Here is a 26,003-nt window from a genome sequence, read left to right on the forward strand (position 1 = left end):
TAAGCGATACTCAATACGTGAAATATTTAATTCATTTGGAAAATGACACATAAAAAAAGGATTCAAACTCATAATTTGATTCTGTTGTCATTTTAAATCACAACTTATTTCAAAAACTTAAATTAATAAGAAATAATTGATTTATATATATATATGAAAATTGCATTCATCAAAACTGATAGAAGGATGCAAGGTGTACCTCCTTCATAGATTTATATATTGTCCATTTGTAATGAATATGAAGATACTATCTTATAGCGCTCTATATTTCCAAACTTTATACAGCATTTAAAATAAAATGGCATGTTGGAGAACAAAGCTTCAGATGGGATTGCTTGAATATGCTAGTAACATAGATAGCAAGGGTTACAACAGATTTTTGTACAACAGCAGCAAGGGCGTACCTTTGGACATTTAGGACGTGAGCATCTCCATATGCAGCAAGAGCAATCTGGGCATGAAGGAGAAGGAAGAGTGCAACACTTTCTGCTGCATGAGACTTTTCTACAGCAACGTGATCGGGGGCAAGAGCAACACCCCCACTTTGGAAAATGACAACTAATACAGGAACCACAGTTACATGGATTGCAGTCACTGCAGACACAGGAACCGCAGTTACATGGGTTGCAGTCACAGCAGGCACAGGAACCGCAATTACATGGGTTGCAGTCACATGGGTTGCAGTCACATGGGTTGCAGGCACTGGAACCGCAGTTACATGGATTGCAGTCACAGCAGCCACAGGAACCGCAGTTACATGGATTGCAGTCACGGCAGCAGCGTGGCATTTCTAGATGAAGGGAGCACCCAGAACAGCAGCAACAGCAGATCCAAGAGAGGTTAAAACAGGGCATTTTACTGCACAAAAATGGCACTCCTGAGTTGGAAAATTCTGCTTTTAAGAGGCAGACAAAAAAAAAAAAAAATGCTTGTTTTCTGGTCAGTTATGTGTAGTGAAAGAGTAATCTGAGCAAAATACCAATAAGAGACTAACACCGGAATAAAGTGTCAATCTGTGAATTTTCTGATCAGAATAAGTTTCCTCATGCACACCTTTATTAATTGAAATCAAGATCAAATAAAAGCAGAGGGCCTTGCATCATTCATCACAACAAACTGGATTTTTATAGAAGGATTCGTGTATTCTTGTTGAACCTTTTAAAGCATGGTAAGCAGGAAAAGTGGGTGTCTAGAATAAAGGAAATCAGTTTCTTCCACCCGGTAATTTTCCTTATTTTCGTCTTCAGTAAAAAGATAAATACTGCAAAAAAAGCAGAATTCTTCACAAGAGCCTGATATCAATGGCTTACAAGCTCTAACTACTTTCTAAGATGAAATTTAAGTAGTCTCTTGTGTATCATAGTAGACCGAAAAAAGGGAACCAAAGAAAAATCCCTTTAACTCACTTTTTTCACATTGCCTTTAAGAATCTAGAGAGTAAGGCAGCATCACAGAGCATGACTGGATGGTGGCTGTTGGATCCAAAAATTTAGAAAAAACTTTTCCTATATAACAATCCAAAGAATACAACACCTATTTTATCCTAACCACTCCACTGAAAAGACAGTGAATAGACAAAAAAGATTAATGGGTTAGTATAATGTCAAGGTAATATGAAAGTCAATCAATCAAAACAAATTGCAACATTGCTACAATTGTCAGGATCATAATTCAAGATCAGAACCTTGCTTCCAAATGCGAGAAAAGAGAATGTCTAAAGTCATGTGGTAGTAATTGTGAATGGTATTGCTTCTTGTGCTCATCATTTAGTATTGTTCTGATAAATAATAACTTCAAAGAGTATGTAAAGTAAAACTTACTGCACAACTAGTATACATTTACATACGTATAGAACATAATGCAAAATGATAAGATAATAGTACCAGAGCCATTTCCAAAAGCGACAGGACCGACGACTCTTCCGAATTCTGCTAAAAATAAAAAAACTTAAGGATCACAATCCCCCTGAAGTTTATAAAAGAGTAGATAACAATATTCTTACGTAGGTAAAAAAGGATCCGAGTTTGCCACCACATAATCAGCAATCCTGTCAAATGATCATGTTCAGAGAATCCTTAGGATAAGAAAAAGAAACGGAAATATCAACAAAGAAATTTGCATTAATGAACCTCTTCCATATGACTAAATTGGTAAACTAAATGCTTAAAAAAAAGCAATTGCAAAATTAAATGACTAAATTGGTAAACTAAATGCTTAAAAAAAAGCAATTGCAAAATTAAACATACTCTTTGCAGCATCTAGAAGCAGGTTGAAGGCTTCCAACGGATTTTAATTCCTCCTGCTCACAGTAAAATTCTCAGAAACATTTTTGCCCATCCATAAATCAAATGCTAGTTAATTGATAAATTTTGCTGAAACTACATAAGATGAATATTCTAGCATCAGTCACATTTTCTTGGTGTTCTGTCAAGATCAATCTAAACCTGCACCACAACTAATTGTTACCAATATCCTCCAATATGAGTGCAGGCAGAGTTACACTAATGGATATCAAATATGTAGACCTAAGGTAGGGCCAGAGAAAATAATGTATGATCATTTGCATATATTTATTCACCACTTCAAAATAGCAAAGTCCCATTAATTGGTCTCTGCTTCTCAAACATTATGCAGAACTCATCCTTTATGATGTTTAGACAGTGAATGTTGGGGATTTGATGCTTGGGATAAAGTTCATTAAAGTAAACCTGTTGAATTAAAAATAAGGAGCCTCTCAAGTGTGGAAGATGCCCAACAGATGGTTACAGGGTCCGAGGTCGCTAAATAGAAACAACTGCCTCTAATAACGACCAATGTCAGCTTTCACCACTTCAATTAGCAAAAAGTTTTACTTTTTACGCCATGCTAAGCTAATCTTTGTTCAAATGTATCAGGGCAAAAGCGATCCAACCCCAATTTTTGTTTTCTTTCTCTCTCCATCTTCAAGAAAACATTTCCTATATGTCGTTTAGGTCAAAATCTGTGTATGTTCCAACAATGTTGACAACATATATGAAAGAAAGTTTTGTTTTAACTCTTCAAATTGATCCCATAAAACTCGTATCCCTCCTAAAACAGATCATAGGAAGAGAAAAGAGCCTATAACCTTCCAATCCCAATTCCCTCGTGCACAATGCCTTTAAATTAAGAAGGATTAGCAATATATTTAACAAACCAAATTAGCCCATTTACTGGTAAACATTAATCACAACAGAACAAAATCTAATTAAATCACCTCAAGAAAACCAATCTCTCTTTCGAGCATCTGGACCTTAGCCATTTCACGGCGCTTCCCATATAAATCTGGATACTGCGGCGGCGACTTTGGACGTGGTGGGGGCAGCGACGGCACCGACGAAGAGGAACCCGACGGAGCAGCCATTTGCCCACAAAGTTAAAATCAATTCTCAGTTCTAAAATAACCCAAAACTCAAACCAGAGTGAAAAAACAAAAACAAAAACAATTAGACAGAGCAACAACTGTCACTACTTGAAGTAGTAATAAGCAGCGCTACTTCAAGTACTTGGTAGTAGTAACAAAGAAGTAGCAGTAATACTAAGTAACAAACAAGAACAGCAGCAAATGATGTTAGGTGTGAAAGGTATACAAAAAGTCTCTGGCAGAGGCTGTAATTCGGGTCTCTGACAAAGATAATTACTACCCAGAAACAAGCCAAAAAAAAAAAAAAAAAGAAAGCTAAGGGAAGTAGCCAAGTAGGTTCTGCAAGATCGGCAGGGTACATAAATGTATGTATCATACTGTGGTTGCAGGGATTAAATGAGGCTTAAAGGGTAAGAGAAAAGAGTGATAATAAGGCTAAAAAGAGAGCCATTATTGTCACAGGCTATGAGTGAAAAGTAGAAGAGGGTGGAGGCGTCTGAGCTCTCTCGAGGCACATCTTTTGTGCATGGAAGTAATAATAATAATAGTAAAGACGGCTGTGAAAAAAGCCTGCAACTGCAAGTGTCTGTACGAACCCATTTGGCAAAGTTGAGGGATTCGATCGAAATTTGAGTGAGATTTTGGAGTTTGTAAAAACTCTCTGCCGTGTGTGTCTTCTTTTATATATATATATATAATTTTTTTCTTCTCTCTGCCAAGGGTTGCAGAATGCAGAGAGGTGGGGGAAGCGAAAAGCTCGATGGAAATACCTCAGACCGCACGTGACCGCTGCGTAGGAAAGAGAAAAGCTTTCTGTGTTTGGTGGGGTTCAAGCTTTCAACCACGAATCAGCTCTGACTTTGAGATAAAAAAATAAAAAAAAGTGTAACTACCAATGTTATTTCATGTCAAATATTAAGTTACCTTTTACGGTAAAACAATGCAATTTCCATTTCAGCTTTCCAAAATAAATACAATATTTATATAAAAAAATTATTGATGTGCTCTTGTGCATCCATCAATAATTCAAGAGCGACCCTATTTTCATCGGCATTAGCGTATTTTTAATTGTATTTGTAAATGAATTAACGAAAATTGAAGTTATAAATAACACTTAATTGTAAGAATTTTTGTTTGTATTTATGATTTTGTAACCTCGTAACATGTGGCTATAATTTTTACAAATCATTATACTTTGTGTTGTAATAACACTTTTTGTTTTCCTCAGTAAAAATTTTATATTCGTGGTCTTTAATCAATAAAATCCAACAAAAAAACCAAAAATTAAGCAACATTATCAAAGTAAAATAATAAAAAAAAGGTATAATTTACAACATTATAACGCTCAATAAGATTTGAAAGATTAATGCTACTCTTGTGAAGACTATTAGTCACACTTATTTTATATTAACCACATGTTTAAGTCACTTTCTTGCTTATATTTTTTAAATATTGGCATAATTATATATATATGAAAAAAAAAAAAAAAAAAAAGTAAAGATAATAAGATAGAGATTAATGTAGTAGAAAGTATATTAATCTTTGTTTGGTGGGAAGGAAAAACTAGAAGGTGTGTGGAACGTACGTGGACAGTTGGTGTCCCTCACGGAACTGAAGCGAAGAATGAAGGTGAATATTGGATATAGATATGCTTTATTTAGGCCGTGAATCAGGGAATACAACACATCTTTCCGTACGGGTCTCCACCTGCCGACTGCCGTTCCCGTTTCTCTTACTGTCTTTCCACCGAAGAAGAAGAAGATGAAGAAGAAGAAGAAGAAGAAATCACCCAGAGCCAGAGGGCAGGCCCACTATGGCCAGAAACCCACGCGCACTCGATTTGAGTGAGCACGCATCCCGGTGCTTGAATGGGGGACCGGGTCCCACCCACCCCACTGAGGCAGACATGTCATTGACGTCTCAGTTTTTTTGTGATTATTTTCCCGCTCTTTCCCGAAGTACCACGGCAAAAAGAGTGCATGGTGAGTTGCACGGAGTAGGTTAGCATTTCGAGGCCCTCAAGCCTTAACGTGAGCCGGTGTCCTAGGCGTAGGCGGTGAACCACAACTGAGCAATCATTCTCTCTCCTTCGCAGAGACCACTGTGATCTGTTTGGCCTTTTTCGGCTTTCTTACCTTCCTTTCTTTTTTCTTTTTTTTTTCAATTTATTGCACTGTTGCTACTGAATCATTGTTGTTATTATTATTATTTTCAATCTTATTGTGGTAAACTAGATCTATTTACCATAATCTAGGATTATAATTGTAATGCAGGTGAAATGTACGTACGAAGATGGCATCTTCAAAAAATTTCAAAAAAAAAAAATAATAATAATAATTCCGTCTTTAAACATTATATAAAAAGCACATCTCTATCTCACAATATAATTCTTTAAATATAATATATATTTTTATTAATTGAATAATTTTGAATCTACTGCTCCCTGATCGCATATGTCGTACTTGTGTCGGTGTTGCATTTAAGGCTGTACAGATTGTGTCCACCGCCTTTTTGAAATGACAAGTGGGCTGGGCACCTCGGCCCGTCACAAATCAGGCAAGGCAGCGGCCCCCCCCCCCATTAACATTTTGGAGCTCCGAATATGTTTCTGAGATATAAAGTTTTTCTTTTAGCTTACGGCCCAAGACTTTGAGCCCAATTAATAAAAGGGCCACCCACAGAAAGGTTTACTCCATGGATTGGCCCATAAGAGTCTTGAAGTGCACTGTAACTGACTTAAGCATCAAAGGCTCATCTTGCCGGCCCGAATTGGCGTTACTCTAATAATTTTTCCTTTTGTCTTGCAGGTGACTCGTCATCCGGTCTTCCCGTTCAAAATTATGCTTTTGCATATATAATACATAACCATAAAAAGGAACAAAAGCTAGGTTAGTTTTGTCATTTGCAATGAAAGGAAAATTGGGGAGCAAGTCCATTTGTTCCTTTGCTTTCAATTGACCATGACTTTGAGTCTGTATAAAGGCTCTCATGGTGAATGATCAAAGACGTTTATGAGAGTAAATGGCGTTTGATTCTTATTCTTCCTAGTGCCTTACGCCATAAAACATCTATTTTTCAAACTAAAGCCTCAAAAGTAAGAATCCCCCCACCAAGAGGAAAGTCCTTCGTTCCCTCCCTTCAAACCTTAGCCCCTAAGATTTGTCACCAACTGTCAAGACATTCGTTTGTCTTTAAAGCGCGTGAGAATTAAAAATGCATATGAAAATTACATATTTTAAGAACACGTTTTTTTTTTTTTTTTTTTTTTTTGACATGTCCACACAAGGGAAGGGAGATGGGGGATTCGAACTAGTGACCTTCGCTTCATTAGGCGTGATCCACAGCCGATTGAACTACCCCTTAAAAACTTAAGAACACATGTTTTAATTAATAAACTGTGAAGATTTTTTTAAAACCTGATTTAAAAGAAAACAAGGTCCGTAAGCAAAAAGATCATATGCATGCATTTTTGGGGGTGTACCAAACCTTAGTCCAAAATCCACCCCCAACAAGATACCCTAAATAAGGGAATCGTGCTAAAATCAAATATTCCCTTTTTTTGCCACCAAGCTGCCAACTTCAAAAAGCTCAAAATCACTTTGTTGAAACTTGGAAGTATATCTTCCCTTGTTTAATTAAAAGAAGCTTTATTTTAATTTGAGCCAACTACTTTCAATCATTGTTCTTCATGATTCTAATTTATTACCCACCTAAACACATAAACTTCTCTTTAATATTCTTTAACCATTTTTAATATTGCTCTTTGCATCTACAGCTTTGTTCAAACCATACCATTTTAAAACATAAATTTTTTCTACGTTTTCAAATCGTAATTCTTTATACTTTTCACAATTTCAATTAAAATTACATTTTTAATCTATAAAATCGCAGAGTCAAATAAACTCGTGTTTATCTTTTAGCCATATGGACACTAAGGAGGGCGCGTGAGGTAGCAAACCTCCTCTACAACAAGCAACCTATGAATTTTGCCACATATTCTCCACCTAGGCACCTAGCTAGGCTTCATTGTACCACGTTGTCAAAGCCTGCCAAACCTTTGAACGTAGAAGAAACAAAGCAATCCTTTTGTTATATAAAGGAGTGGTGTATCCATGAGAGAAAGTATAAGAAACTTGAAAGAAGTGCAGAGAGAGAGAGATGGGTACAAAGGCTAGCACGATGCCAATCATAAGCAAGATGTACTGTTCCTCTTCGCAGGTTGTGCTTGTTGTTAGGAGGAGGCCACATGTAATAAGTGGTGGGGGTTTTGTGGTGACAGATTGTAGTGATCATCAGAAGGTCATTTTCAGGGTCGATGGCTGTGGAATTCGAGGCACAAAAGACGAGCTGCTTCTGAGGGATGGCAATGGAGATGCTTTGCTGCTCATCCGCCGAAAGGTATGTTCTTAATTCAACACAAAATTCATATACATACTTCTAAACAAAATTGTTTAAAATTGCACACTGAGATTTCCCAAGTTATAAGTGCGTTTTTAAACAAAATTGCAAAAAATGTTCCGTTTTCGAATCGAATGTAAGGGTGTTTTTTTTTTGTTTCTTTTTATTGAAGTGTGAATTAGAAGTGAGAGAAAACGATTCATGAGAAAGATCAGGCTCCAATAGGAGTCAACAATCTTCACAAATAGGGAGTCTTTGTGGGCTTGTGGGTATTGTCAATTCAAACATGGACTTGGAAATTAAGTCTGGTTGTAGTAGCACTTTTCCTAAAAGCGAAATAATTAACAATGAACACATACTTCTGTAGATAAATAAACAACACCACAAAAGATAACTTTATCCATATTAATTTTTAACTTTTGGCATCTTTTTCTATTTCTTTTCTCTAAAAAAAAAAAAAAAAGCAGGGGAGAATGGTTGAGGCTCTAAGCATTTATAAGGATTGGAAGGGATACAGTTTTGACTATGAAGGTTCTCAAAAGTTAGTTTTCTGCTTAAGAGAACCCAACTTATGTGTGGTGAAGAACAATTCAATGAGAATCTCCACAGAACCCAGGGTAAGCAACAAAGACTGGGACTTCGAGATCAAAGGGTATTTCCCTAACAAAGATTGCAGCATCATCGACACCAAAGGCAATGTCGTGGCGCAGGCAAGTCATGATTTTATCTGTGAACTTGTAAACTGCAGGCAACTAGGCAAGTGATCATAATGTCAGAGATGTGTACGTGGATTATATTAATTTGTTTGTTAATGATCAATTGCAGATTGGAGCAAATGTGCAGGAGTTGATGGCAAGCAAGGATCTGTACAATGTGGTGGTGAAACCCGGCATTGATCAAGCTTTTGTTTTTGGTGTGATTGCTACTCTCGACTACATATATGGTGAATCTACGAGGTGTTGATCATTCAGAAATTATCAGACCACAACATAATGCTTTCTGTCACATATGATCAGAACATGATGCATATTATGCTAATCATGCCTTCTCTTTTCTTTTTCCTTTTTGTTTTTTGTTCTCTTTTCAGCAGGTAATGTATATGTTTGTGTTGATTAGCCATTGTAATTTGTAGTAATTGCCAATTAAGCTGTAAAAGCTATGGAAGTTTCTTTTCTAAATCTTGATAAAAGATTAGTGATTTCCAGCTCACATGATTATCTTTTATGAAATGATATGACAATCTATTAATATTGGTCGCAGGAGCTAAAGTATAAATGAGAAATATATTAAAATAAGGAGGCCAAAAAATGAATGATAAATATATTAATATTAAATATTAAATCAACATATAAAAAATAAAATTAGTATCCATTCCGTGTTAAGAAAACATAAACAAAATAAAAGATACAAAATAATTGTTTCTTAAAATCTTTCAATTTTCAATTCAATCACCTATTAAAATGAAACTTGATATTCTCCTAAATCCCTAAAATCATCTACGAGTGAAAGTGGCATTAGCAACGAGAAGGAAACAAGAAATAAAGAAAGAAAGAAAAAGTTATTTTATTTAGGTTTGAGAGGCCCAATGCATTTTTAAAAATTCTGGATTGTCTTGTATGGGTATAAGCCAAACAAAAATTTGTTAGACTGCTTTCTTTTGAGCCTGGGGCTAAGCTAAAATTGTCTCAAATGCAATTTTAAAAGTATATTTAATAAAAAAATTACAAAACCGGGGGTGGCCATGGTCCACCTTATCTGTGAGTGCGTCCATCTCTACGTGGCCGCACAGCAAAACCAAGCAACGAGCCCACCACGTACCATATAGACGTAACCTGCTACATCCCTTCCTCTCCACGCATGTGGCGAAACGATTCTTGATCCGCCTTTTATTACTTTGCCGACTTACGTATTGAAGGTGGTTTTAGCATCACCACACTCATCACTGACAAGCCACAACGACTTTCTTTCTATCTTTTGTTGCATGTTACTCATCCTAGGTTTTGTGTGAGATGCTTATCAAAATTAATGTTTCCTGTTGTATACTGTGACTTCAACTAAATTTAGGGACAGGGAATATTGGTTTCTTGACAGCCAGCATTGCTTGCTGGAGAAGTCAACATCTTTGTCTTGGTGATTTCTATTTTTTCTTTTTCATGCTTTGAAAGTAGACCTCCATTCAAGGAAAAAGAGGTTAGAAAGGAAGAGAAAGAGTGGAGATCTTCTTCTTCTTCTTTTTCGTGAGGAATATAATTTGGTCCCACGCCAATAGAGACATTGATTTTAGAACCAGTGACAATATTCAAGCTTAACTCCAATTCATATTCCATTTTTTACTATAACTTTTATTATAAACTATTTACAAACTGATGAAACAGTCTATGTGACATTTATCACGTTAGTCACTAAACTATTAAATATATTTGTAAAATTTTGTTGTTTAATTTTTTTACTCATGTAGATTGCCACGTTAATTTGTAAATTATTATAGTAAAAATTGTAGTACTCCAAACATTTTCCTTCGAAATATCCCACCTTTTGCTTTTTCTTTATTTTCTTTTTGGTTCTTCATTTCAAAATGTTAAGCATCCACATCTAGTCCTTCAAATAGTATTTTTCTTCAAATTTTGAAAAATCATACCTTAAAATTACCCTACATTCGGTTTTTTCGCATCTTTCATTTTAAAGAAAATGCTTCAGCGATCCTTCAAAATGTCACTGTAGATCTTTAATCTTTTATTGTTTTCATTTTTCTCTCTTTAAGCTTAATAAAAATAAAAATAAAAAATAAAAAAAGAAAAAAGAAAGGAAAGTGGAGGCTTTTTTAAAAGTGATTCTTCAAAATAGAAAAAGAATGGTTGTTTTACAAATTTTGAAGAACTGGGGGAGGTGAATGCTAAATAAGACCCAAAATTTCCAATAGATTGTCTAAAACATCAAATTCCTTCTATTTTAGCTAATAAGGCCCAAAAATATATTCTTTCTAGAATCTTTAAAACCAAGATAACGCCAAATTATCTTGTTCCCTTCTTCCCCAAATTAGCCCAAAAATAGTGAATATTGTTTTTTTAATAACTAAATTAGATAATGCCACTAAGGGCACTATCCAAAGAACTTCAATTGGATAGTCCACTTTTAGACCCCAGTTGAAAAATTAGCTATCACAAGCTGTATAAAGAGTTGTGGCCCTTGTGGAACTTCTCCAATTTTTTTTTTTTTTTTTTTTTTGTTGGTTATTTTTTTTTGGTAAATAAGGACTTCAATCAAATGGAATTTTACATCGTCCAAAAAAAAAAAAAACTTCAAAAATACAAAATGGGATTCACGAATGCATGATTTTACAAATTAATAATGTATTATGTAGGAGTCTAACGTGTTATGAGTTCCCATATAGAGTAATAAAGATAACAAGTAATGATTAATATAACATTATTAGGCCTAAATTTAAACTCTTAAAAACAACTAAAAAATCTAAAGCACGATGGGATAGGGTCTCGATCATGGTCACCTCACTCATCTCCACTCCTAAACAAATAATGCCCAAAAGATAGCCCCAACACAATGGCTAGAAAGACCCCTCCGTTACATGACATGATGGCCAACATAAGAAGATACCCTATCACCGTGTTTGCCCCGAACAACAGGGAGGCGGCGAGGCGGGCAGGGCTAATTACTGGGCGGGTGCGGCCAATTTTGGAGAGAAGCGGAGCAGTGATGGACGGCATCGTGGAGGAGGTCTTGGAGGTGGAGGACTTGAAGCGGAGCCGATGGCCCTCCATGTACTGGTAGAAGGCAGAGAAGAGGAAGCAGGCGAGTAACGTGAGAAGGTAACTCGTCCATGTCTTGGTCCTCCACCAGTCTACAAAGAGGATCACCTTCTTCCCCCAGTATATGGTCATGTGCATCATCTTCTGTATTTTTCTATTCACCACACAGAGATTGAGCTACACACGCTACACAGAGGCAGAGCTATATACACACACATACACATTGGACGGTTTGGCTTGGGCAGAAAAGATAAAAGAAGAAGCTTCGTGTCCACGTGATGCTACGGATCATACTTCCTTGAATAATGCACTTTGGAGAATTACAACATTTCCAATATACAATATACAATATTCTTTTGTACGGACAACTAAGATTGTATAAAGAATATTGAGGATCGATTTTCCTTTTGTAAAGAACGTGGGGTGTCTATCCCAAAACCGAAAAAGAAAGAAAAAACCAAAAGGGTTCAAAGAACTAGAGCAGTTAAATTGAAAGTAAAAGCAAGCAAAGTGCAATTGAGTAGTTTTAGCAGGGATCAAGCTTTCCACATAGGCATCAAGCAAGATGAAACAACTTCTATGAAATCACATAAAGATACCAAAATATAATCCAGCTTCAGAACCCGAGTATGAAGATGCTTTGAGTGTTTGTTTGCATTCTGTTCCTTTACCTATGAGAGAAAACAAACTGCGCCAGGTCTTTAAGGGTTTATAGAGTGAGTTCATATTCAAATTCTAAACATTACCTTTGAAATTTATGCGCATCATCATCCCAGATGTCTTATCTATGTAATCATCCCAAGTATATCATGTCTCCACTACCAATCAAGGAATTAGATGAACTTACCATTGCACAAGCACAAGAAGGAAGAGAAGGGAATGATGGCCAACAAGAACATCCTAAGTAATTCTATATGTAATGAATGTATAATACACTAATATTCTCTTAAAAAAAAAAAACAAAAATGTAACTTCTAACCACAATCAAATTAAGTCCATATAAGATTGGTTAGTTACTACTTGTGAGACCAAGAACATATTAATGAAGCTCACTGATGAGTAATATCCTATCTCGGTATAAAATGAATGGAGACCACTAGATCTAGTCTAAAACAAAGACATACAACATTTAACATGGACATTCTAAATTCTTGTCAGATTTTGCAGGTGTCGCAACTGAGAGATGTCAAAACCATCAAGTATGAGCCAATTTGGCTGAACAGATTATGCATAGCATGAGATATCATACAAAAAATTAAAACCATTAGCTCAAATACTCCACAAAACATAGTATACATTGACAATCAAGCCAAAAGTGTCTGAGCAAGAAGCTAAAGCCTAAAAAAAATAAATGCTATGTGAAAATGTTGGAATTAAAACTTCTTATGAAAAGTACATTTACCACCTCTAACTACCAAACAATTTGCAATTGTTTAGATGCAACAATGTCGCTTTGCTCACGTAGACGGCTTTTAAAATATGCATTATGGTATGTGATTTCGAATACCATACCAGGCTTTGACTTTCCTCACCGGAAGCTAATTGGTTTTCAAATAAGATGGTAAAGGTCCAATCCAACAAATAGTATCACAGCCAAGGTCATGGATTTGAGTCGCGGGAGCGTCATGTTAAGAGTATTGAATATATTAATAAATTTTTTTCTTCTAAGTTTGTCTTTTTCTATTTTCTGATTATTAATTTTTTGGGTTTTTTTTTTTTTTTTTTTTGGGTGTCTTTTTTACCTTTTTTCTAAATTTTTTATCATAAGTAATTGTCATTTTTTGTGCAATAGGGGACATTGCAACCCCAATAGTGGGGGACATTGCACAAATTAAAAGTTTAGAAGTTTAGAAGAACATTGCAAATTGCTAGGTAGTTCGAGGGAGGTCAATGTAGTTTCCCCCAAAATAGTTTCCCCCAAAATCTTTGTACAAAAGGATGCATTGATTATTGTAAATATTTGAGTTTGACGCTACGAGGTAAAAGAAACATAAAAAATGTAAACCATCTATTTTGCAGTGCAACGATCACATTTAACTAAACTACACCACTAAGCAAAGCACAATGTCCAACACCAGATAAAGATGCAAAATATGACAAAAAAATATGTATAACCAAAAATCAAACAATGTAAAAGGTACAAGAGTTGAGAGAGTATTGGATAATTCTCTTCCAGATTAACATGACATTTTTTTTATCATTGATGATATTTACTTCATTTCATTATGAATAAATATTGCTGTCAGACAACTTACAGCATTGACGCTGTCATTCCAACTTGATGCTACACAAGATATGTAAGAGTTTCATGCTGTCATTCCAACTTGTCAAGATAAAGCAAGAGTGTGAACTGACCACCATCAAAATGAAATGTGTTCTCATATTCAGAAATCATCATATCACTAAGCTAGTGACAAATACACAAGTTGTCAAATGCCAAACAGCTCTACTGACACAACACCCATAGATGTGCTCAACCTAAAGGAGAGAAATATCAGATAGATTGCTATGAGGCCAACTCCTAACACCTTGTTAGGGCGCATATCATTCCTTGGTAACACAACAAGTGACCAAGCAAGTCCCATCATTAGAAATCCCATAGTAAGAAACAGGCTACTGTCTCTGGGAACTCTGTATGATTCAGGCCTCTTAGACCAGGCTCCAAGCAGCATTGAGATCCCCAAACCAGCAAGCGTGTTGAACATAGGTCCTGCAAAGCATCCTGACATGGCAATCTGCACTCCATCTCCACCATTCATCGCCAGTTGAACATTCGACATCAAATCACCCATTGAATTTCCCCATGCCAATACAGTTACTCCAAGGATTGATGGGTTAATTCCCAAAATTACGCCTAATGCCACCAGCAAAGCAACAAGCTCATTTGCAACAATGTAGAACCAGATAATACTCATAAAAAATCCCCCCAAAACCCATGGCAATACAAATTTGCGAGGTGGCTGATCAGGTCTTGTGTATAGATATGCAAGAACACCAAGTATACCACCAAAAACAATACCAATAAAATATGCAATTTGTCCACTCAAAGAACTCACATCATCCTGAATGTTCCACAAAAATGCCAGAAGAATGGGAGCAAATGAAGCACTTGCAATAGCATACCCTTTCGACCACCGCTCCTCCTCAACTACTGGTATTGTAAGCCGTCTTGGGAGAGTCAATGGCATCTCCAGCAGTGATAATAATTTAAAACATGAGCAAGAAGACTGTCTGTTCAATGTCTCCTCTTCATTCCAACCCCACAAAGACCTTGGACTCTCTGAACTAGCCTTCACACCCTGGTTCGAATAGATTTGCACATTTGATGCCCACATCCACTGAGGCAACTTACTTTGGAGGTGTGGCACATCACTGCTGGTGTCAGACTCAAGTAGTGTGGAATATATAGAATCATCCTCCTCACTACCCTGAGAAAAGATACTTCCTCTAACAGGAAGCAATGGTGTTACAGCGTCCAACTTCAACCTTCGAGCATGTTTTCTCAGAATTTCATTTGCAGCAACCGCAAATGCATAAACCAAATAAATTGAAACGAAGGCTATTGCACCCGCAACAGTCACCTTACCAACAGCCAATATGATGGCAAGTGACATGACACTGAAGAGGAAGAAACATACATCTCTGATAAAGCATTTCCTATCAATCTGAACCCTACTCTCTGCCACGCAAAGAGATATAGTCCCCACAACAATACAAGTGACAAAGACAGCTCCTCCCAGCACACTATTCAGACCCACTTCGCCCGCATCCTTACCCACAAAAGCAGCAATGCTTGCAAACACATCAGGAGCTCCATTCCCCAAAGGAAGCAAGGAAACTCCAGCAACAGTGGCTGGCAACTTCAAGAGACTTGAAAGCTTCTCCAAAGAACAACAAAAGTAGTCCGCAGCAGTATTACCCAATACATAGAACAAAGCAGCCAACCATATCCCCAAAATTAAATACCCCAAAACACTAACATTCTTACAATCACAATAAAAGAACACGATGTAATTGAAAAACCCACCTGACGTACACTCCGGGTGGGCAATCAAAAACTCGCATTGGCTCCGGTAGCCCTTGTGTTCGGACAATCCACGGCATAATTTCGGATCTTTGACCGTCAAATTATTTGTATCAGACCCATTAACGACATGAATGCTACTATAATTCGACGAACTAACATTAACTTGAGCAATTACCCGACGAATAACCTCAATCCGATCACCGCGATCATCAAAACCACCAACTTTCGGACCCCACTGAGGAGCTAGAGCTGAAGGCGACTTCCCAAGAAACGGATTTCTCCGAAAACCATCCTGATTGTAGAATAAGAAAAACAACACCAGAGCACAAATTCCATTGAAAAGGCCACGAAACCGGGAATTTTTCTCTCCCAAAACCCCTTTCGGTTGTTCTATCATGTTACTCCTCCTCCTCAAACTCTAAATTTGTGGAATCAATTAATCACCAAAATCCAAGCACTTTGCAACCAAGGGAAAAATGGGTTTAGGGTTTCAAATGAAACCCTAGTCGGAATTGATCGGACAGATTAACAATTAACATGCAAAGACCTGGAATTACGTACGCTGCTACATACGGCGCAATTTAGAGTACAATTCCGTTGGGGGTTCGAAACGGAATTAGATGTATTATGGGGGTGAGATATTATTGGAGCCAATTTTGCAAAGGTTTTGTCTTTCTCTCAAAAGAACAAGGCATGCTTGGTGTTACCTGAGAGCGCGAGAGGTAGGCGAGGAGGAGGGGGTAAAGAACAAAAGACGAGCAGCTTCGAGGCAGTTTCCTCAGACGTACGACGATGATATCTATCCGAGGCTTGTGGGCGCGGGAGAGCACAAAGGCAGAGGGGGCTATCTGATGTGTCTCTTTCTTTCTTCGTCGGGGTTCTGATCATTTCTTGTGCTCCCTTCAGGTTGTTTCCGGTCGGAAAGGTATCACCCAACGTTCAAAGTAGTTTGGTGAAGACTTGGGGTTTGCAAAAAGGATTGTATTACATGTGTACACAAAAGAAAATTCGTTTAGCAATAAAAAAGAATGGAGATGCTTAAGAAATGAAAAGAGTTCCAAAATTGAGTAATGCTATAAGTTATTTTTGTATTATTTTTATATTCTTATAAAAATTACGTGGCTTTTTAAATTATTATTGTGTTTGTAATTAATTATTATTCAATTTTAATTAAATAATAATTTTAAAAATCACGTTATTTTTTGAGCGACACAATATGAACTTCTATAATTATTTTTTTAAAATTAGCTCAATTGAACTAGTGATTTGAGAAGAACCTTTGAATCACTTGTTTTTCTACCTCATTCGTTGTGGGTTCGACTAAAGAGAGTTCCAAAACTATTAAGTTGAAAGACTCTTTCAAATACTCGATCAAGAAAGGTTGTTTAGCGTTTAAAATCAAGTCTACTCAAAAGGCTTGGTTGGAAGGTTGGTCGATGTTCAACCGAACGAGTAGGTTTCATTAAAGATTCAATATTACTCTCCATAAGCTTGGTTGGAAAAGCGTTTGAATGAGGTGAAGATTGAAAAAAGGCAAAGAAGATCGGTTAGTACTCGTTTGAAAGCCACTAGAAGAAATCTGTGAAACCCTAGCAACTTCCGAACAGTTCTAAAAGCTGCTTTTGAAAACACCATTTTCTAGTGTTTTAATTGCCTTAAAACACTAAGTATTTTCCCTTAATCTATATAAACACCATAGTGCACAATTTCTCGTAGACCTAGAGGCCATAATTTTGTGAGCCAAGAGAGACATTTCATATACCTATGCTTTCTATTGTTCGTTTCTTCTAGCGTTTATAGAAAACCATATATGCATTTTAAACCTTCCGCCACCAAAGTTCTACGTTGCTAAGGAGATCAAGTAGAAAATTTGTTAGAGTTACGAAATTATTGCCAAAAAAAAAAAAAAAGGTCATTTGTTTGGATGCAAGTAAGGTTTTTATTGCAAAGGTTTTGCGAATATAAAAGCTGATGTTAATATATATATATATATATAAAAGAAAAAAAAAAAAAAGGATAAAAATATGCTTTTGTGAAAACTGTGAGTAGATTGGAAGAAGAGTACAATTGATACAAAGTATCCTTGAGCCCAGAACCTCCACACCAAGCCCACTACTATGCTCGGGGTTTTATCTTTTTTGGGCCTCAAACGGTAGAACTTAACTATTATGGAGAGGCCATGGGCCCAACACTATTTAAGTAGCACTAAAAATTATATTTTTATTTTACTATTATCTTCTTCTTCTGACGTGGCAATGATAATCTACTCTTGACTTTTCTTTCTTTCTGTTTTTCTTCTTTTCTTGATAATAACATTTATAATGAAATTTTATTATCTCATGTTAGGATAAGTGGGATTTGGCTTGCATCCAATTATTAACAAAAATTAACGGTGAGGATTGTAAAATTGGGAAAAAAAATTAAATAACTGATAAAGCTGAGTTTCATCTCACAATCTCTCACCATTTATTTGAAACTGATCTTCAATTATCAAAGAGAAATGCCATTTTGTTTATTCTTTTCATTTTTCCGTATATCTTCATTCATATATTTTTTAAAAAATTAATCATTAAACCGGTGGGATTTACACCATTACCAATGTGACTCATACAAATTTAATTGTTGATTTTTTTAAAATAAAATAAATGAGAAATGGATCAGCGAATAAGAAACATAAGTATTGTTTATGACATATTTGAGTGTGCGTTTGAAATGTTTAAAAGTGCGTTTAATACTTAAAAAGTTGTCTCTAAGAGTAACTCAATTGATTATAGACCACACATAATAAAGCGGATATCACTAGTTCGAATCTCCTCTCCGCATTACCTTGTCTAGACATATAAAACAAAAAAAACAAAAAAAAAAAATCAAAACTCTATTTGAACATCATCAATCAAACGATGGAGGCAAGCCAAATCCCTTGACTTTTGCAAGCGGAGAGACTGACACGTCTCTCCTACCTCAGCGGATCAGAGAATATCTGACAAGGCGACACCACAGGATCATTTGACCAACTCCAATTATCGGAAAACACGTTCAAACGAGATAGGTATTCTAGTAACTTGACAACTCCTTTCGTCTTAAAAAGCACCCACTACCACACGTATGCAGTGAACAAACGGTACTGATCCGTTTACGTTGCAATTATTTGGCAGTTGCCAGCCAAGGCAATTCGTTTTTGCCAATCTGAAAAATTGGAGCTTTGATACTTGCAGAGATGGGGTTCGCAAAGAAAGAGTATGAATTTCTGGCTGAGATCGGTCTGGGACCCGAGAATCTTGGTGGGTACGTAAGTGGTGCATGGAAAGCAACTGGGTCGGTTGTCTCCTCTGTGAATCCTTCAAACAATCAGGTTTTTTAGTTTTGGCTTACTCAATTTTTTTTTTCATTGTTTGATTGTAGAAGCTGAGCGTCAGATCTTTAGAGAAAGTATTCGTTTTGCGTTATTGTAGAAAGTTATAGTTTCTGATTGTGAAACTATATGGGGGATAGGATTCTGGTTGAGTGGAATTTTGGTCTAATCTGAAGTTTTTGTTTTCAGTTTTCACAGTTTTAAGTGAGAGAACGAAATTATGATATTTGTATTACTGAATAGAAAACAATTGGATTTGAGCTTAATTATCAAATCCGCAACCTCAATGTCTTTTTTTTTTTTTTTTCTTTCTTGGAAGGTTCAATATTAGTTGATAATCCTATGAGAAAGTTTTTTCGCTTATTATTTGTGGGTTATTAGTTTTTTCTGTACTACGTTATGATTCTCGTGCATTTTGGATCTAGACAATTGCTAAAGTCACGGAGGCATCTATTCAAGATTATGAGGAGGGAATGCGTGCTTGCAATGAAGCGGCCAAGAAATGGATGAGTGTCAGTTGATCATGTTCTTTGCTATCGACATCATAGAAGCACGTCAAATTTCAGCATTCAGTGAGGATGCCCGAAGTTTATTTGACAGTTAATATATTATTTTTGCAGATTCCTGCACCAAAGAGAGGTGAAATAGTAAGGCAGATAGGAGACGCACTAAGAGCCAAATTGGAGCTTCTGGGTAGGCTTGTGTCGCTTGAGATGGGAAAGATTCTTCCTGAAGGAATTGGCGAAGTTCAAGTATGATACTATACTATTCATTGGCTAAATATATTCGCTCTTTAATATTTCGTTGGGCAACAAGAAAATCCATTTTTATAGGGGCAGGAAGCAAAGGTTGGGGCTGTGCCCTGAGGCATCTTCCTTAAATGTCACTCTTAAGCAGGCCTTTTGGTGATGGCCTCAGCTGCTTTTAGGAGTTAGGACTAAATAATATTATCAACTAAATTGATAAATCTGGAGTTGTAAATTATGATGTCTTACACTTCTTTTTGGTTGTTCTATGCCCAGCAACCTCCAATGAGGTGGTTTACTGAAGTACATATTTACCCGCTAGTTGTTGCACAGGGTTTTCTTAATATTGATCTTTCCAGGTGGACCAATATCAGATGCTGTATATGTCTAATCAGTTTGTAATTTTCCAACCTGACTTATATATATTGGTTAGGATGGATAGATGCACCATCAAGAGTAACTAGGATCAATTCAATCACAATTCCAAACATCTGGAATCTGTATTCTTCTTCATTTCTATTTATGTATTTCTATTATTTTGAGTTCCTTTCTTCGTTTATTTATTTATTTTTTATTTGCTTATTGTTGGGCATGCCTTGGTCATATGGCATTCCACGAGTTGAGCTTTGAAGTAAATGTTAGTGATTGTTAACTTTTTTGAGTAACTCCAAAGTTCTATCCTTGCAGGAAATTATTGATATGTGTGATTATGCTGTTGGGTTAAGCCGACAGCTGAATGGATCTGTCATACCTTCAGAACGTATGCTCCTTCATTCCAATAAATGTGAACTCTTATTTTTTAATAGTCCTCTGATTGATAATTTGAATAACTCCATCAATTATCAGAAGCTTTGCTGTAACTTAATATGAAAACTTTTAATTGCTGAGCTTAAAATGTTAATTAACTTGTTTCTGGTTTTTACTGTTTGCTTTAATAGAGTCTGCAGTTAAAGATTGGTTTCTATTTTGGTATCATTGTCTCTCTTGAGCTAATTTCTTGCAAAGATGCTAACTTATATCTGCCTTTCTTCTTTTCAGGACCAGATCATATGATGCTTGAGGTGCAGTACTGAATCAGACATTGGACTGTGATTAAATTTTATTAACTTTGAATATTATGTTACTTTGACTATGTTATCATCGATTGTGGTGTGCATGCTCTAAGTGCAGGTGTGGAATCCGCTGGGAATAGTCGGTGTTATTACTGCTTTCAACTTTCCATGCGCTGTTCTTGGTTTGTTCTTTTTTCTGTCTCATGGTCACTGAGAAAGTTCTCTTTATTTTGTCGATTCATGAACTGATAAGGATCATTTAGATCTATTGCATTTAAATTGTCTGAAACATATTTAAGGGTCCAGTATTATCATCGGTTTTGTTTGTGGATATTTAGTGCAATGCCTCAGAGGTGTATGCTACCATGAAGTTTAGCATGAGTGAACACACTTGGCTAGATCTAATTGTCTTTGTTAGATATTAATGAAGAGCACTTTACCACAAGTTTACATTCATAAGATTCTTTTAAGTATAATATGCTATATTTCTGATGAATAAAAATAATTTGGACCTATGTTACTCATGCAAAAATGCAGCCTTCCCTTGATTTTACAAGTTTGCATATCTAGCTATTCCTTAGGTAGGTTTGTCTTGACCTCTTTCACTCAAACAAAACTATATTTTTGTCTAGATCTTACAACTTGCATATTTTGCTATTCTTGTGTGAGTTTGGTTTGCTTCTTTTGCTTGTTTGCATAGTACACTGAATCGATTCAAACTGGTAATACTCCATGTTATTCTATTTCAGGTTCTCTCTATATAATACTAGATCAACGTCTAGATGGGTGGATGGAAAAATCTTTTATTGATTAGAAATTTACTGTCTGTGATTGCAAAACTTCATGTACTGTTCGGATGTGACATTTTGCAGTCCTACATTTAGTATTCAAGTGCCTATGTTATGAAACTTGTTTGCTTCCAGCCTTTTCAAACATTGATTTCTTTCTCTGATGCTTTAGGATGGAATGCCTGCATTGCTTTAGTCTGCGGTAACTGTGTTGTGTGGTAAGTTACATGTCCATCTCCTGACTTCATGGCTTTTCTTACATTCTGTTCGCTTATTCTTTTAAACATGTTTTGTTTTAATACCTAGACATTTCCTTTTGAAATTTAATTGATATGATAAATGTTTATAGCACTTATCTCAGTTTATTCTATTTCACCTTTTGCAAGTTACTGATCACTGCATCGTAACTCTAACATGATATCCAGTATTTGCCATTGTCGAGTTTTTCTCTTTCTTCTTCGTTCTTGAAGACACCATAAACTTCGGAGTCCCCCCTCCTCCCTTCAGCCTAAGCCATCCTAGTTATTTATTGCCATGGGCCCATGGCCATTTAATTCTGCTCAACATATCTAGCATCCCTGTAGTTGTAACCTTATTTTCAAAGGTTCACTTTCCAATATCATCAGATCCTTTCCATTGAGTGCAACAGTATGTTCTACTATATTCACTTGCATAGATTACAAATCTAACTACTTGGCATGTGATGCACTTTAGGAAGGGTGCTCCAACAACTCCATTGATAACTATTGCTGTAACAAAGCTTGTGGCAGAAGTTTTTGAGAAGAACAACTTGCCTGGTGCAATATTTACCTCGTTCTGTGGAGGTGCTGAAATTGGTCAAGCAATAGCAAAAGATGCACGCATAGCGCTGGTCTCATTCACTGGAAGTTCAAAGGTAGATTGGTGATATGCATGTGCCATTAGCATCATGCATGCTTTTATTAAATATAAAAATATAAATACAAAGTTCTTCCATTCTTGAAGTGTGAAAACATGAATTTTTGTGTGAGATGAGGCTGACATGAATTTGCATATAAAAATTTTGAACCAGGAAACATATTCAGTGGGCCGTACCTTTATGTCTTTATGATTTACTAATGCCTTCTCTCTCTTTCTTTTTTTTTTTTTTTTTTTATAAAAAAAATTACTTTTGGTGTAAAAGAGCTATTCCTTGCAAAGTCCGATGTCTACTAAAAACGCACACATGTTTTTTATGCATATGCAGTCATATCTTTGATGAGTTTCAATTAAATACGAGTTTAATGACCATGTAGTCATCTGCCCTCCCCCGTCTCTCAACTCCCACAGGAAGAAAGGGAAAACTATGTCTGCCATCTGTTTAAGAGCTTTGTGTAATCCATTTAAATGAATTTTTAGGTTAGAATGTTTACCCTCATCCTCATCTTCATTACGGAAGTGTTTGTCTTGCATTCCCAAGTATAGGTAGGTTTGATGGTCCAACAAACGGTAAGTGAAAGATTTGCGAAATGCTTGCTTGAATTAAGTGGGAACAATGCCATAATTGTCATGGATGATGCCGATATCGGGCTGGCTGTGCGTTCTATTTTGTTTGCAGCTGTTGGTACAGCTGGTCAGCGCTGCACAACGTGCCGTAGACTGGTAATATATTTCTATTTATGATTTTGATGACATAGTTCCAGCATGGTCATAGAAGTTAAGTCTTACAGCAATATCTTTGTTTACTTGGTGTAGTTTCTGCATGAAAGCATATATCAAAAGGTATTGGATCAACTAATCGTAGTTTACAAGCAAGTCAAAATTGGGGACCCTTTGGAGAAAGGAACTCTCGTTGGACCATTACATACTCAGGCCTCCAGGGACAACTTTGAGAAAGGGATTTCAAGCATAAAATCTCAGGCATGTCTTGTTTTGCTTGTAATCTACTATTGTTAGTATCTCCAATTCTTTGGCAGTATCGAATGTACTCTAGTGTTTATTGTTTGCATAACTACTTGATATTTGTTTAATCAGGGAGGAAAAATCCTGGTAGGTGGTTCAGTAATAGAGTCAGATGGAAATTTTGTACAGCCAACGATTGTCGAGATCTCTCCAGGTGCCTCTGTAGTGAAAGAAGAATTGTTTGGTCCAGTTCTATATGTTATGAAATTTAAGGTAGTTTATTCATGATATTGCATCCATTTGCATAAATGGTTTTGTTTGAATTTCTTCTTGGATCAAACTTACAATTTTGCATTGGAAAACTTGCACAGACTCTAGAAGAAGCCATTGAAATGAACAATTCTGTACCACAAGGATTGAGTAGTTCAATATTCACTCGCAAGCCTGAAGTTATATTTAAATGGATTGGGTGAGTGCTCAGAACTTGATCTTTGGAGTGCGTTTGAAAGATTTATATAGTTATGCCCTTGAGCATAAACTAGAGACGTAAAGTTTAATGCTACTATGACCTCATTAAATAGTGTTAAAGTAGACAATTCTATGAAATGTAAAAGTCTGTTATAGTTCTATATTATGATTATCTCTCTTGTTTGTAGTATGTAATCATACGTTCATGCATTTGGGTATTATGTAGGCCACACGGCAGTGATTGTGGAATAGTAAATGTGAACATACCTACCAATGGAGCTGAGATTGGTGGTGCTTTTGGTGGAGAAAAGGCAACTGGTGGCGGTCGTGAAGCAGGAAGCGACTCCTGGAAGCAATACATGCGACGCTCAACATGGTAATATTTTACTGAACTTATTGATTTGCTTTGATTTGTGTCTGAAACTTTTGATCGATCTGTTGTATTTTTCACGACTTAACTGTTCTTTCTTGTCCTTGGCAGTACAATCAATTATGGAAGTGAACTACCGTTGGCTCAGGGGATCAATTTTGGATAATTAGAAGGCTTCTCAGTTCTCAGTGAGTTGCAATTGCTGTCTGCCATGACATGGTATCTCCGTTTCACATGGAGGCTCCAGATACATCCAACAAAATCTGCTGTCAAGCTCGTGCCTCTCCTGCCACTTTTAATGCGTTCCAAAAAAACAAAAGAACAAACAAAGGAGATTTTAGGTGTTTGATAAAGAACTGGTCTTATTTCTAGTTCTAAAAATAAAAGCAGTTTTAGAATAATTCCAGAGGTCTATTTGGAAAATGGGTCGATAGCTACTCACCTGGTTCACTCTCAGATAAGATAGCTCTAGTCAACCTTAAGAGGCTTCTGATGAAAAAAAAAAAAAAACAGAACAGAAAAACAGGCTTCTGCAAAAAATTTTACCTTTTGTTAAAAGGCATACTTTTTTATTAAGCATCTGTGGTGTATACGTTTGTTGCTACTTTTCCCAACAAGGACAATCTCATTCTGGAATTCCTGAGGCAATAAAATTGCCTTGGGATTTGGGAAGAGTTGGTTTAAAAAATTGTAGGATGTGGTAAAATTGTGCCGATGGGGTAGTAGATTTCCAGGAGGTATGTCTTTGGAGCAACCGCAGATTTAAGAGAGAAGCAACGAAAGAAACTTGTCTTGACATGTGTCTTTTGTGTTGTCCCTTCATGGTAAAAACGTGGGGTCACTGGAGTAATATATCTAAGAAAACCCTTTAATTACCCTTTTGATTCCTCTGTAGGCAATGCCTTTTAAAGCTCTCCCTCATTGGCTTAAATTGCTCGTTTTTATTAGTAGTGGACTGCGATACCCATTAGGATCTTACTATAGGTTAGGTAAACACCTAACACTTATGGCGGGTTTGGAATTATATTAAAGATCTTTAAAAGTGTTTTTAGTATATGAAAAGTTATGTCACCTAGAGAATCGACTTTTAAACGTTACCTGGGTGAGAGTGCACCTAGATTCTTACATCCAACTACGTTGTGGGCCGTTGATCTTCTAGTGACCTACTACTCCTCATGCTTATGGAAGCTAGGTGTACTTTCCGGGTAAGTCCCTTCAAAATGTGAAAATTATTCTAACCAATAAGATTTGAGAAATCCGCGGGTGAGAGAATTCTTGGGGAATTGCATTGCTACATAAATTGGCATTGGCCAAGCCGATGCAAATGTGTCCAATCTCAATAAGAACATAACAACAAACCCTAGATCTAATCGAACCGAATAGATTTGGTATCAATAAACATGTCCCACTTTTTCTTTGTCAGCATTGATATATCTGCAAATTCACACTAGCCAAAGAACATTTTAACCAGAACATGTCAAAGACATAAAGTCTAAACTACTGTGCTCACAACTTAGCCAAATGGACCCTATAGGCTATAAGCATTCTCTTTTGTTATTTTGCTTGATTGGACCTTCTACCAGATAGTGGAAAGGATCCCCCCCTCCCCCCCTGATGACTGTTATCTCTTTGGTTTCCTTGTTTTTCTGTTCTGTCTATTTCTTATTCTCATCTATCAAACAAAAAAAGAGAGAGAAAAGACTAGACATGTAAAGAAGCTTCTGTCTAGGAGAGCTTAAGAGCATTCCATTAGGCCATAGCTGAGGTAACTCTTTAGCCAAATTTTTAAGAGTCTA

At 36.4% G+C, this 26,003-nt stretch overlaps 5 protein-coding genes across 6 annotated transcripts; 2 read left to right on the plus strand and 3 right to left on the minus strand.

Moving 5' to 3' along the window:
* Positions 1-235: 235 nt before the first annotated feature.
* Positions 236-4,064, minus strand: LOC132165715 (guanine nucleotide-binding protein subunit gamma 3). The gene is made up of 5 exons (XM_059576383.1): positions 3,236-4,064; positions 2,247-2,299; positions 2,003-2,047; positions 1,884-1,928; positions 236-858 (listed from the first exon to the last, which is right to left on the minus strand). Exons 1-5 carry the CDS (start codon positions 3,380-3,382, stop codon positions 345-347), a joined length of 804 nt encoding a protein of 267 aa, XP_059432366.1. The 5' UTR covers positions 3,383-4,064; the 3' UTR covers positions 236-344.
* A 3,460-nt stretch (positions 4,065-7,524) lies between these two features.
* On the plus strand, positions 7,525-8,892 carry LOC132166616 (protein LURP-one-related 6). 2 transcript variants are annotated; one of them, XM_059577463.1, is made up of 3 exons: positions 7,525-7,780; positions 8,245-8,490; positions 8,606-8,892. In XM_059577463.1, exons 1-3 carry the CDS (start codon positions 7,541-7,543, stop codon positions 8,741-8,743), a joined length of 624 nt encoding a protein of 207 aa, XP_059433446.1. In that variant the 5' UTR covers positions 7,525-7,540; the 3' UTR covers positions 8,744-8,892. The 2 variants fall into 2 exon arrangements, with proteins under 2 accessions (XP_059433446.1, XP_059433447.1); XM_059577464.1 differs by having other exon boundaries at positions 8,248-8,490.
* Positions 8,893-11,143: 2,251 nt separating this feature from the next.
* Positions 11,144-11,793, minus strand: LOC132166672 (copper transporter 5-like). Its single transcript, XM_059577526.1, has one exon. It carries the CDS (start codon positions 11,683-11,685, stop codon positions 11,287-11,289), a length of 399 nt encoding a protein of 132 aa, XP_059433509.1. The 5' UTR covers positions 11,686-11,793; the 3' UTR covers positions 11,144-11,286.
* A 1,908-nt stretch (positions 11,794-13,701) lies between these two features.
* On the minus strand, positions 13,702-16,567 carry LOC132166462 (cation/calcium exchanger 4-like). Its single transcript, XM_059577278.1, has one exon. The coding sequence runs from the start codon at positions 15,966-15,968 to the stop codon at positions 13,974-13,976; it is 1,995 nt and encodes a 664-aa protein (XP_059433261.1). The 5' UTR covers positions 15,969-16,567; the 3' UTR covers positions 13,702-13,973.
* Positions 16,568-18,698: 2,131 nt separating this feature from the next.
* On the plus strand, positions 18,699-24,608 carry LOC132166463 (aldehyde dehydrogenase family 7 member A1). The gene is made up of 14 exons (XM_059577279.1): positions 18,699-18,923; positions 19,349-19,435; positions 19,544-19,675; positions 20,357-20,429; positions 20,708-20,730; positions 20,840-20,903; positions 21,682-21,727; positions 22,224-22,404; positions 22,953-23,129; positions 23,223-23,396; positions 23,502-23,642; positions 23,741-23,838; positions 24,064-24,213; positions 24,319-24,608. The coding sequence occupies exons 1-14, from the start codon at positions 18,789-18,791 to the stop codon at positions 24,371-24,373; spliced, it is 1,536 nt and encodes a 511-aa protein (XP_059433262.1). The 5' UTR covers positions 18,699-18,788; the 3' UTR covers positions 24,374-24,608.
* Positions 24,609-26,003: the final 1,395 nt, after the last annotated feature.

The sequence above is a fragment of the Corylus avellana genome, chromosome ca11, assembly GCF_901000735.1.
Source record: "Corylus avellana chromosome ca11, CavTom2PMs-1.0".
Classification (NCBI taxonomy): Eukaryota; Viridiplantae; Streptophyta; class Magnoliopsida; order Fagales; family Betulaceae; genus Corylus; species Corylus avellana.

Bases quoted from the DNA above. Each gene is read 5' to 3' on its own strand.
- LOC132166672 (XM_059577526.1), bottom strand. From the start codon at position 11,685: ATGATGCACATGACCATATACTGGGGGAAGAAGGTGATCCTCTTTGTA.
- LOC132166462 (XM_059577278.1), bottom strand. From the start codon at position 15,968: ATGATAGAACAACCGAAAGGGGTTTTGGGAGAGAAAAATTCCCGGTTT.
- LOC132166616 (XM_059577463.1), top strand. From the start codon at position 7,541: ATGGGTACAAAGGCTAGCACGATGCCAATCATAAGCAAGATGTACTGT. The intron at 7,781-8,244 runs GTATGTTCTTAA...AAAAAAAAAAAG, and splicing joins TGCTGCTCATCCGCCGAAAG to CAGGGGAGAATGGTTGAGGC. The intron at 8,491-8,605 runs GCAAGTCATGAT...GATCAATTGCAG, and splicing joins AAGGCAATGTCGTGGCGCAG to ATTGGAGCAAATGTGCAGGA.
- LOC132165715 (XM_059576383.1), bottom strand. From the start codon at position 3,382: ATGGCTGCTCCGTCGGGTTCCTCTTCGTCGGTGCCGTCGCTGCCCCCA. The intron at 2,300-3,235 runs GTGATTTAATTA...TACTGTGAGCAG, and splicing joins GAGAGATTGGTTTTCTTGAG to GAGGAATTAAAATCCGTTGG. The intron at 2,048-2,246 runs GTATGTTTAATT...ATCATTTGACAG, and splicing joins GCTTCTAGATGCTGCAAAGA to GATTGCTGATTATGTGGTGG.
- LOC132166463 (XM_059577279.1), top strand. From the start codon at position 18,789: ATGGGGTTCGCAAAGAAAGAGTATGAATTTCTGGCTGAGATCGGTCTG. The intron at 23,643-23,740 runs GTAGTTTATTCA...AAACTTGCACAG, and splicing joins TATATGTTATGAAATTTAAG to ACTCTAGAAGAAGCCATTGA. The intron at 24,214-24,318 runs GTAATATTTTAC...TGTCCTTGGCAG, and splicing joins TACATGCGACGCTCAACATG to TACAATCAATTATGGAAGTG.